This window comes from Camelina sativa, chromosome 9 (genome assembly GCF_000633955.1).
Source record: "Camelina sativa cultivar DH55 chromosome 9, Cs, whole genome shotgun sequence".
Lineage (NCBI taxonomy): Eukaryota > Viridiplantae > Streptophyta > Magnoliopsida > Brassicales > Brassicaceae > Camelina > Camelina sativa.
In genome coordinates this window covers 1387489-1399823 of record NC_025693.1, presented here as the reverse complement: position 1 = coordinate 1399823, position 12335 = coordinate 1387489, and the positions used below count along the sequence as shown (strand labels likewise).

General features: G+C 35.1%; 3 protein-coding genes and 2 pseudogenes across 8 annotated transcripts; 4 read left to right on the top strand and 1 right to left on the bottom strand.

Moving 5' to 3' along the window:
• Nucleotides 192-1657, top strand: LOC104710153 (annotated as a pseudogene).
• Nucleotides 2523-4087, top strand: LOC104710152 (putative F-box protein PP2-B6). The gene is made up of 3 exons (XM_010426706.1): nt 2523-3022; nt 3325-3443; nt 3636-4087. The coding sequence occupies exons 1-3, from the start codon at nt 2657-2659 to the stop codon at nt 4030-4032; spliced, it is 882 nt and encodes a 293-aa protein (XP_010425008.1). The 5' UTR covers nt 2523-2656; the 3' UTR covers nt 4033-4087.
• LOC104714900 (F-box protein PP2-B5-like) lies at nt 4458-5830 on the top strand. The gene is made up of 3 exons (XM_010432369.1): nt 4458-4802; nt 5099-5217; nt 5404-5830. The coding sequence occupies exons 1-3, from the start codon at nt 4458-4460 to the stop codon at nt 5828-5830; spliced, it is 891 nt and encodes a 296-aa protein (XP_010430671.1).
• Nucleotides 6876-9660, top strand: LOC104710151 (annotated as a pseudogene).
• LOC104710149 lies at nt 9897-11638 on the bottom strand. 6 transcript variants are annotated; one of them, XR_754922.1, is made up of 6 exons: nt 11422-11638; nt 11109-11214; nt 10629-10866; nt 10424-10438; nt 10199-10338; nt 9897-10102 (listed from the first exon to the last, which is right to left on the bottom strand). XR_754922.1 is itself a non-coding variant. In XM_010426702.1 (6 exons), exons 2-5 carry the CDS (start codon nt 11147-11149, stop codon nt 10217-10219), a joined length of 333 nt encoding a protein of 110 aa, XP_010425004.1. In that variant the 5' UTR covers nt 11150-11214; nt 11422-11638; the 3' UTR covers nt 9897-10102; nt 10199-10216. The 6 variants fall into 6 exon arrangements, 2 of the variants coding, with proteins under 2 accessions (XP_010425004.1, XP_010425005.1); XR_754925.1 differs by lacking the exon at nt 10424-10438 and having other exon boundaries at nt 10629-10708; nt 10770-10866; XM_010426702.1 differs by lacking the exon at nt 10424-10438 and having other exon boundaries at nt 10629-10701; nt 10770-10866.

The window sequence follows — 12335 nt, the reverse complement described above, 5'->3', positions numbered from 1 at the left end:
TAAAAAAATTTCTCTTTCTAGTTGTTAGCTTAACGAGCCACAATAGTCAAAACTATATTATAAAAATGGGACTATTAATTATTGTCAACCGTAACACGGTTGATCCATAATGCTTACGTGAATTGTCTCTATATATTAACTGGGACTGGTGAACAGAATTTTTTATTATCATAATCCACAACCAACGGCGAATCCTGAGACTTAAAATGTCCAAAACAAGGAGCCTGAATGAGACGCGCTCATTGTTCACCATTAAAGGTCATTGTCATAAATTTGTAGAACGACATAAGAAGACTCTTAGACTTTCAGCTTCCGATGACAATCACGGTGTTGCTGAGCCGTTTTCTTTGGATGACTTACCAGAAGAATGTATCTCCGTCATTATCTCTTTACAAGTCCTCAAGACGCATGCATCTTCGCGTCGGTTTCAAAAACCTTTGAATCAGCGGCCAAATCAAATATTGTATGGGAGAAGTTTATTCCGCCGGAGTATGCATCTCTGGTTCCTAGACCACAGGATTACTCATCGAAGAAGGAGCTCTATTTCACATTATGTGATGAATCTGTTCTAATCGATGATGACAAAAAGGTATAATCCATCACTTTTGTAAGTTGTTTATAGTATTAGAGAATAATGATCTGTCTCTTGTCTTCAAAATGGCATTTTTTGTAATTATACATAAAAATGTATGTTGCCATTGGTGTAATTTGGTATAACTTTTGAAGTTAATAACTCACGCTAATAAAGAATATTCATAATTCTTAATAGAGCTTTTGGGTAGAGCAAGCGAATGGGAAAAGGTGTATCATGTTATCAGCGATGAACCTCTCAATCATGTGGGGAAATATCCTTCATAGTTGGAAACAGATTCCAAATCCTCAAGCTAGGTACCCTTTTTATTGTCTTTTGTATTAATTCAGTTGTAATGGCTCGTTTTTAGTGATTATAATACTTAAAATGTTTCCTTGTGTAACAGGTTTGAAAAAGTAGGGGAGCTTCACGAGGAACGTTGGTTCGAGATTCGGGGTAAAATAAATACTCGTGTCCTATCTCCCAAAACTCGTTACTCTGTTCATGAAAGCAGATATATGTTATGGTTTTGCGGATGTGGCAATAGAAGCTGTAGTTGGAGTGGTGGGACAGTATTTACAAGAATCTTCAAGAAGATGTCTATGCTTTGATGAGGCTATGAAAGGGCTTTTTCTGAGAAGGGAGATGGAAAGAAAGAACTTAGTGAAACCAAAGAGCAGAAAAGATGGGTGGATGGAGTTAGAACTTGGGGAATTCTTTATTGATGGAGGATTAATGAGTAGTGATGAAATTGAGATGAGTGTTTTAAAGACTAAGAGGCTCCATTGGAAACGTGGTTTGATCGTTCAAGGAATTGAAATTCGTCCTGTGAAAATCCGGTAATGAATGCCAAAACACTAGTTAGACTTTTACATTCAGCCGCTCATCGATCTATTGGTAATTTTAATTGACTATGCCATAGAGTGAAGAAGTAATTTAATTTGTATTCGGTTAAAAGTTAAACTCCAATATTGTAGTTTTTAGATGAGATGTAAACCGCTTTCCTACAATGGAGAGAACGGTTAGATGATTCCGGTTTTGTTTTGGTATGAGTCTAAAGTTGACGTAAGTTAAAAACTTTTGTATATCTTGGGAAAACATATTGTAGTAGGCTCAAATTTTGGACGGTAATCATGTAACCGTCAATTTGGATTTTTTGGTTCTAATGAAATATCATTTGAGTTGACGACAAGATATAACCGATATCTAAAACCCTACAATGCCGGGAATATGGGGATGCCCGGAGTCTAATCCAAGTGGAAAAGACTGCAAAAATGAATATAACTGGTTAAATATGGACATGTTTCCCACGTGAAAAACTCGATAAAAACAAACATAGTGTATAGAATTCAGTATATATTATTCAACTAGTTAAATATTAATTTAAATTTTCATCTTGTTTGTTTGTTTTTTTTGCATTGTGGAATTCAATTCTAATTCATGCATTTGTCAGTATTTCTTATTGTTTTGAGTTTTTTTTTTCCTCTCTCAAAATCCTGTATTGGAGTTTGGAGGTGGATTTCAATTCCCATAATCTAGGCAACTCCTATTTCCTAATGACTCATTTTGATTAGGGAACCAAAGCGTTATCGAAGGAATTGAATTCGGCCCAACGGATAGCCGGTAAATTGATAGTGAAGTTTACTGTGGAAGAATGAATGGTTTAATAAAGGAGCTTTGGTTATAAATTTTGTGTTGTACTCTCTTCAGAGAAAAAAGAACAAGACATATTACATGATTTAAACTTTGTGGAAGTAATATAACTAACTTAAGAGAATAAGAGTTGAGATCCCATTATAAATTAGCTGAATTGATTTGATAGTTAAAATACTAAAACAACTATGGCCGTAGAATATTTCCAAATTAAAAAACCAAAACCGACTTTTAAAATTTTAAATACACTAAAACACAAGGAGCGTGACTTGTGTGAGGAAGGAAACACGGAGTTAAACTCAATATGGGCAAACAAGGGCAGTTTAAATACGTGTGCACGACTTTTTTATAGATATATTTAGCATCAGGAGACGACTTAGACGATTCTTTAAATTCTTAGCTTCGAGGCGAAGAAAGACGATATACCTAACAATGGGCCAAAAACGCGGCGTTGACTCTAGAGGCAAAGGCAGAAAAGTTCCCGGTTCTTCATCGATGAAGCAAAAACATCACGTCGAATCTAGCGGTGGAGAGATCGTTCCGGGGCCTTCGCCGTTCGATGACTTGCCAGAGGAGTGCATCTTTAAGATAATCTCTCTGACAAGTCCACGGGACGTGTGCATCTCCGCTTCAGTTTCAAAATCTTTTGCATGTGTGGTCAAGTCAGATAGCATATGGGAGAAGTTTCTTCCGTCGGAGTATGAATCTCTGGTTCCTCCGTGGAGAGCTTTCTCATCGAAGAAAGAGCTTTATTTCACTCTTTGCTACGATCCTGTTCTAATTGAAGATGGCAAAAAGGTATGTATGTATATGTCCATCAATCAGTTTTACATATTTGTTTTTTTTTTTTACATTTTGAGAACGATGATCTGTCTAGCTCTCGCCTTCAAATTGAAATTGGGGTTTAGAGATATCTGTAAATTAGATTGAAATTGGTGTTTAGAGATATCTGTAAATTAGAAATTTATGTGGAAACTATCATTTATTCAAATATCCTGGAGTATTTTGGTATATTGTAAAGTTCAAACTCATGCATCTATTTTAAATATTTCTGATCGTTTTGAAATTTATTTTGTCCTTTTTTTTTGTGTGAATCAAAGAGCTTTTGGTTAGAGACAGCGAGTGGGAAAAAGTGTGTACTGTTAGCTGCAAAGGAACTGTGGATAACTGAGAGAGATAATCGTGACCATTGGCAATGGATTAAACGTGCTGAATCTAGGTATCCTTTTTTTACTTAAAGTCGATCGTAATGACACAATTTACTATAATTATGGTGATCAATCATGCATTTAGTATAGTTAATATATGTTCTTCTATTGTATAAACATAGAATTAATTAAATCGATATATATTATATAAAGCTTTTTTATAAGTACGTTTAGCGGAATGTTTGATCAAATGTGTTATGCAGTTTTGAAAAGGTACCAGAGCTTCTCAATATTTGCGCTTTCGAGATTGGTGGCAGCATGAGTACGCAAATCCTATCTCTAGGGACTCATTACGCAGCTTACATCGTGTACAAGCTAAAGGACGAACGTCATGGCTTACGAGACTTGCCTATACAAGTTGGTGTTGGATTTAAAGGACAAGAAATGCCTAAACGATTCATATGCTTTGACGATAAATTCAAAAAATTGCCAAAGAAGAGGGGTGATGGGTGGATGGAGGCAGAGATTGGGGATTTCTTCAATGAAGGAGGATTAGTGGGTAATGATGAAATTGAGGTGAGTATTGTGGACGTTGCAATACGCCCCAATCCGAAGGGTGGTCTGATTATTGAAGGAATTGAATTCCGACCAAAGGGATAGTCAGTAAAGTATTTTCGGTTTATTGTAATTTGTAATGGAAGAACGGTTTGGTTATTTTCAGGTTACACATGTTTATATTGTAATAATGTTTTTGAGAAAAAAAAAATATACTTTGTGAATCAGCGCAATCAAATATTTTTAATCAAACTTTATTAAGATAACTAATTAACCAACGTGAGATCGTAATATTATTTTAATCATCTTAACCTGACTTGATTATTATATGGTTTGTTTGTACGAATATTTCCAAAAACATACCAAAACCGACAGCATACAGACAAAAAGAACGTGCACGTACGTTGATGCAAAGAAGGGTAGTTTCGTATATACATATGGACGACTTGAAACGAGTCTTTCTTTTTGAATATTTTAGCGGCAGAGACTATTTCTTGAAAGTTTCAGCTTGCAAATCAAGAAAGCTATCGATGGGCCAAAAACACGGCGTTGACGCAAGAGGCAAAGGCGGAGAGTTTTGTGGTTGTTGGGAGATTATTACCGAATTTATCAATGGTTCTTCGCCGTCTTTCGATGACTTGCCCGACGATTGCATATCTATCATAAGCTCTTTCACAACTACTCCACGGGACGCGTTCCTCGCTGCTTTGGTTTCCAAAAGCTTTGCGTTGCAGTTCGATTCCGATAGCGTATGGGAGAAGTTTCTACCGTCTCCGGATTATGTATCTCAGATTCCGAAATCGCGAGTTTTCTCATCCAAGAAGGAGCTCTATTTTGCTCTTTGCGATCCATTTCCAAACCACAATGGCAGAATGGTATATATTATTTACATATCCCTCAGTTCTTATACTTTTTGAGATTAATCATCTGTCACCTTCTTATTCAATTTATGAATGGACTTTGTTAGAAAATTATAAATAGCAACAGGGATTTGAATAAACTCATGCTATGATTAAATCCTCCATAATCTCCCAAAACTAGTTGATTGGCTCATTCTATCTATTTTTTTTTTCTTTTTCTTTTTGCAATGTGGGATTAAGTTCTGATTCATGCATGATTCAATAGTTCTTACTTTTTTTAGTTTTTTTTGTTCTCTCCCTAAAATATATAGAGCTTCAGGTTAGATAAAGCGAGTGGAAAGAAGTGTGTAATGTTATCTGCAAGGAAACTATTGATCAGAGGGGCAACAAATCCTCGAATTTGGAAATGGATTTCAATTCCTGAATCTAGGTAACTCCTTTTTCTTAATGACTTATTTTAACTCCTTTTGTAAGATGGAAGAATATACTGGCTTTACATTACATAAATATAAGATTTGATTAAATCACTATAAAGTTCATATCTCTTATGCAAAAGATTAATTAAGAAGCTAACTGGATTGGGAAAAATGTTACACGTACGCGTTGTGTTATGCAGGTTTGAAAAAGTACCAGAACTTCTTGATATAGATACTTTCAACATACGTGGTGCCTTGAATACTCGAAACATATCCCCAGGAACTCATTATTCAACTTACATTGTATACACAAAAACATCTCATTGTTATGGCTTTCAAAATTGTCCCATACAAGTTGGAGTTGGATTTCAGGGATATGTAATGCCTAAGACATCCATATATTTGGATACAGTAAAGAAGTGGCCAGGAAGGAAAATAGAGTATTCAAAAAAGAGGAAAGATGGGTGGATGGAGGCAAAGATTGGGGATTTCTTCAATGAAGGAGGATTTATGGGTTTCGATGATCTAATTGAGGTGAGTATTGTAGACGTTACTCGCCGCCTTCGTACGAAAAAAGGTGTGATTATTGAAGGCATTGAATTCCGGCCAAAGGATACTAGTCAGTAAATCGAGTTTTACAATTTTCGGTTATGTTTTTGGAAAAAAAAAAAAATTGTGACATGATTCAAAGTATGTGGATTGCTAAGATTGTGATTTGGGTCCTAGAAATTGTGAAGCATCCATTTCTTTTGTATAGGTTCTACAATTGCTTATTGATCAGGTATCATCTAAAAGGCTCGTTTTATTAATCTTGATGTGTATACTTCACCTTCTAAAATTCTATTACCAACAAAACAAAAACAAAAAAACATAATCTTAAAAGTAACATTTAAATATCTCTTTAACAGTATATACAAACGAACTATAAACGAGATAAATAATGTAACTACTTTAAGATCCTAATCCTATAGACCTTACAAGACTTGATTTTATATGGTCTCTAGTGGTTAGTGGTAGACAAAAAACGTGCAAAGAGTAGTTCCGTAAACATGGATGGACAACCTCAAACAAGTCTTGCTTTATAAAATAATCAGCCACCGAGACTAAGAACGATTGTGTTTTGTACACATATAAACTAATAAGTGAGAATGGACCAAGACAGTACTGCTACAATAATAGATGACGATAAAACAGACGCAATATGAATTTACAGGGGTAAAAAACATAGAGACCAAGTTCAATAGTAAGTCTCTTGGCTATTTCCCATAATTAAGAACACTTGTACCATAAATTTCAACCAAATAGATCGAAAATAACTTCGTTGTATTAAAGATTTGGTTACTATAAGTAGTAACTGATCCTACATTTGCTGAATCACTCAACTTCTTGTACTTGCCAACTAACCAACATTCTCTGGTGTCTTCTTGACCTAGACTGTGATCTTGTAGATATACCCTTCATGTTGTCCACTCCTCCTGACATCTTTCACTAGTTGATCCCTTTCCTTTGGATATGTAGTAGAGTGTGAGGGTTATTATCTTTTCCACTCCCAAAAACCTTAGATCTTTGGGCTTCTCGCGGCCCATCTAAGACACCGACAACACAAAGGACAAAGGAGCGTGAATGAGACGCGCGCATTATTAGCTGAACTATTCGCTTAAGAAGAGTCAGAGTCAGAGTCTTGTGCACGTCTCTGTTGTTAAAGCTTACGAACGAAGACACCGCGATGATCGGAGGAGAGATCGTTTCCAAGTCGTCGTCTCCGTTCGATTACTTGCCGGAGGACTGCATTTCCAACATAATCTCTTTCACAAATCCACGCGATGCCTGCGTCGCTGCTACGGTCTCGAAAACCTTCGAATCGGCGGCAAAGTCAGATATCATATGGGAGAAGTTTATCCCGGCGGAGTACGAATCTTTGATTCCTCCATCGCGAGTTTTCTCATCAAAAAAGAAACTCTACTTCTCTCTCTGTAACGATCCTCATCGACGATGGCAAAAAGGTAATTATGTTTATATCAGTCACTTTGTTTATAGGATTTGAGAGTAATCATGACTTCCAAGTTTTTAACTCGTTCTGCTAGGGAAGTATGGCTACGAAAAAAAAACCCTAACTTAGCAATTACGCAATTACGATTTGAGAATAATGCTACAAGAAAACATCATGTTTTCCTACAAAATTTCCTACGAAAAGTTTGGTAGGAAAAATTTCCTACCAAAAACCTATCTGATTTTGACGAAACGCAATTTTCGTAGGAAGAACGAAGATAATTTCCTACAAAAATAATATGAGAAAATTGTAGGAAATTTTTTACAAAAATTCTACAAATAATTTGGTTGAAGGAAAAATTTTGTAGGAAAACTGAAAGTATATAGAAGGAAAAGATGTTGAATGAATTTGGTAGGAATGTTTATTTCAAATTTCTTACAAATAATTTGGTTGAAGGAAAATTCGTAGGAAACCAGAAGGAATATGAAAGGAGAAGACGTAGAATGAATATGGTAGGAAAAATTATTTCGAATTTCCTACAAAAGAAATGTGGTAATAAATTAAAAATAAAAATAAAAAAGCTTGTAGTAATAATTTGGTAGGAAAATTGATAAAAACCTAGATCTAAAAAATCTACGCTCCAGCCTCCATCTCATTCATTTCTCAACTTCTTCTTTTCTTTATTTTCCTGGGTCAAAATTTTCTCTTCAATTTTCATCTTCTTCTCTTTCTCCTTTGTTCTTCTTAGAAAATCCAACATTTTGCTCAACATTTTCTAATCGGAGTGACTCCAATCTTGCTGATAAGCAATTGATCTCTTTCTCTACCTCTTAGATCTTTACCTTCTTCTTCATTGGAAAATAAACCAAGACATCACCAACAGTTGAATCGATCCATTCATGCATCACCATCATTATAGACCACGATTCATGACTCTACCTAATTTGATCTACGCTGGCAAAAATAGTCTGGGAATCTCCATGTGGAAGCCAGCATTGTTCCAGATCTGAAGTTTTGGAAGAGAGTTCAGCGTTTCACTCAATTGGTCCTCACACCGGAGGAGGTGGTCACACCGGAGGAGGTGGTCACACCGGAGGAGTTGCTTCACCGCGTCGTCTCAAGCAAACCTATTAATTTTTTATATTTAGTATTTAGTTTGTAAATATTTTTTTATTAAGTTTGTAATTTAGTTTAAAAAAGAATTGTATTTCTGATTAAATTAACAATTTGATTATATATATATATATATATAATTTGGATTAATAATTAATGATTTTAAATTTTTGATTAAATTCGAAATTAATATAATCATAGAAAACTACATTTGTTAATTTTATTTTTTATTAAGTTTGTAGGAAAATTGTAAGATCAGTTTGGTAGGAAAATAGAAAGAATGAATTTCCTACTAATATTCTGGTAGGAAAATAGTCAAAAAATCTCCTTCCACTTTCCTTCGAAATTCCAACGAACAATATTTCGTACTTCGTAGGAAATTTCCTACGAAAATCTCACCAATATTGATTTCCTTCGGGCTATTTCCTCTATTTTTTTTGGTAGAAAAACAATAAGAAATATGTGTTTCCTACCATTTTCCTACAATATTTGCGGTAGGAAAACATGATGTTTTCTTGTAGTGTATTGAATAATTCTTAGTTTTTTTGGTTTTTTTTTTTTTTTCGGAAATAAAAGAGCTTATGGTTAGAGAAATCGAGTGGGAAGAAATGTATCATGTTATCTCCGCTGAATGATTTCTCAATAGCATGGGGAGATGATCCTCGTTATTGGCAATGGATTCCATTTCCTGAATCTAGGTAATTTAGTTACCCTTTTTCATTATTACTTTACGTATGGTTTTATTTTACCTCTTAATCAAATGATGTTATGTATGTATTAATGTAGGTTTGAAAAAGTAGCGGAGCTTGTCTTTGTATGTTGGTTCGATTTTCGTGGGAGAGCGAACACTCGTGTTCTGTCTCCAAGAACTCGTTACTCTGCTTACATTGTGTTCAAGAAAGGGGATGAATTTTATGGGTTTACGAATAAGGCCATAAAAGCTGTGGTTGGGATAGTGGGACAGGAACCTTGTAGAAGAGATATATGCTTTGATTATGATGTCAATGTAGGGTTTCCAAGGGGAGAGAGAGGGATGAGGCAACTAGTGAAACCTGAGGAGAGAAATGACGGGTGGATGGAGATTGAGCTTGGAGAATTCTTCAACGAAGGTGGGTTGGTTAATAGTGATGACATTGAGATGGGTGTTTTGGAGACTTCGCGTCTCGATGGGAAGTATGGTTTGATCATCCAAGGTATTGAAGTCCGTCCTGCGAAAATCCAGTAGTTGATCGATGGCTCATCTATTTGAATTATTGTGTCATTAGTTGATAATGCGATGGGGTGAACAAATTGGTATATTTGTATTCAGTTGTGTTTGTTACAGTAAATAACAAGTTTGCTAAGAGCATATTTATTGGTGGATTGTTAGAATGGGAGTTCTTAAATTTTTTATGAATTAATTGTGTATTGTTTGGAATATAAGAACCCATGATCTCTTAGATAAAATTTTTTCTTTTATTGGTAGGTTCTTATTTTGGGTCTCTTATTTTTGAAAATATTATTTTTAAAAATTTAAAAATTTAAATAGAATAGAAGTGGTATAAATGTGTAAACATTTAAGATTTTATAAAATTAAAAAATATTGCATTTTAATTAATTTTCAAACATACAAAACATAATACAAATATTAATACATATTACAATAGAAGTGCAAATTATGAAGCCAAAAACTATCATTTGAATCTCTTTCACTATTTTCCACCATTGATTCACTTAGTTCTCTGCATCGACATCTTCATCTTCATCTTCATTTTCATTTGCTCGTTTCCCGTTATCAGCTTGATTCTCTTGTCCCTCTGAGCAAAAAAATAGAAACAAATTGGTTCAGCATGTGTTGTTTTCATGATGCCCTCAGTTAACCCCATGACAGAGAGGTATAGAAAGCACTATACCTGGAACTGCATCTTCATTTATTGGCATAGCAGCTGCGGGATCATTATCAGCTGTCGCAGCAGGTCTATGAGGTCGAGGTGGTGGTACTGCTGCTCTATGCATGCCTTGTGAAAGCCATCGCACAAACGGTGCAAGAGCTCTTTTTGAGAACAAGAAAAAATCATAATTAAGAACAAGAACCAACGAGAAGCTAACACAAAAGAAGAGACAACTAACGTCCTTACAACATCAAGCCAAACCTGCAGCAAAATAAAACCAGTACACTACAAAGAATGAACAAAAACATATCAAAACTTTTGTAACAAGCCAACGATTTCCAACTGAGCAGCTAAATCAGAACAACAATCATAAGCAAAACAATGAAGCTACATAGAAAATTGTTCTAATCAAATCCAACAGATAGGTTCATTTTTGTAGCTAGGAGAGTACCTGTTCGTGGAGACTTTGCAGGGAACCAAAGCCCTCTCCTCGAACCATCACCCCCATTCTCTGCTTCTTTCTCCTGTCGACTGCAACAAAAATTAGTACACATTATTGATAGAACAAAAAAACTGATTCCCAGCAACTAACCTCTGCCATAGCAAGCACTTCAACTGCATCGGAATACATTTCCATTTCTATTAAACTTTTTGCTTTAGTGTGTAACATAAGACCCATCATTGCACCACTGTGGAACAAATCAGGCTAAACATACTCACTTGACATAAGAAGTGGCAAAATTAAGACTTTATACTGCGCATGGCCAAAGAACTAAAAACACAGATGATCGTTACACTATGCATCAGAATACAAACAAAAATCTTGTTCTAGTTTAATCCAAAATCAGAATTGGCAAATTGGGTTCTTGCAAAAAGACACATGAAGTTTAAAAATTCAGACTTTATAACCAAAGATGATCAAGAGACTCACTTGACACGAGAGAGACGACGGGACCTTTCTTCCTTTGCCATAATCGATTTGCCTTCTTCGGGTGCTTATGATTTCAGCAACCTCACACACGAATCCTTGAAAAAATCTGATTAGCAAAACACCAAACAACTTAGTAATCAACAAACGCAAATCCAGATTCATGAGATACTCAAAATTCAAAAAGTTTATTAAATCCCTCTGTTTCTAATAAAAAAAAAAAAACAAAAAAAAAACAGAGCCAATTTACATACAGAAAACCAACAAAGTATAAAGCTCGATTCAAGAATTAAGAAAATAATCAATGGAGACAAACCTGAAAGTTGTTGTGGATTTGGTTCACTGAATTCGCAGATGGTGACCACCGAATTGTTAGGGTTTCATCATGACGAGCCTCGGAATGTGGAGATGATGATAATCGAATCGCCTCTCCTACATGCAATCAGAGCTGACAGCAATCTCCTCTTCCTCCACACCCAGAGGATTCCACACAAAATTCTTTGTTTTCTCGCAATCGCGAGAGAAAAAGAGAGAGAGAGAGAAAGAAAAAGAAAGAAATGGGAAGAAAATTTTTTTTCCACCTTTTCTATTTTTCGTCCAACCAATAGCACACAGACACGTAGCGTCCTCTTAAAACACATTTGGGGTTACTATATAACAACTTCCCTTACATTTTTTCTTTTCTTTTGCTTTATTTTTTGGCATAAAAAAACTAAGAATCTGGGGTTGAACCTCCCGATAAACAAGGCCTTAGGCTAAGCTCTTACTTTGTTCTTATTGTGAGGATGTTTTTTTTTTTTTTTTTAAANTTTTTTTTTTTTTTTTTTCTTCTTCCTCTTCTTCTTATTATTGTCAGGATGTTGCCATGTTGATATATGTAAAACCACTTTCCTGCATTGGAGAGAAGAACACTTGATAATTTTGGCGTTTTGGTACAAGTCTAACGTTTAACTAAGTTAAAATCTTTGTCGTATATCTTGGTCCTTGGAGACATCTTGCACCATAGAATGCAGTGCGATGTTTTTGAATTTGGGTTTTTGGTTCTAATGTTCTCTCTCACGTGAACAAATTTGATGAGAAAAAACAGAGTTCTATGGAGTAATAAGTGGCGTTACAAGCCACACAATTTTTAAAGACAATATAATACCAAATTTTAATTAAGATAGAAAAGGTATAATGGTATTGTTACGTACTAGCTGATTACAAAAATACGTTGCACGATCACGCCAA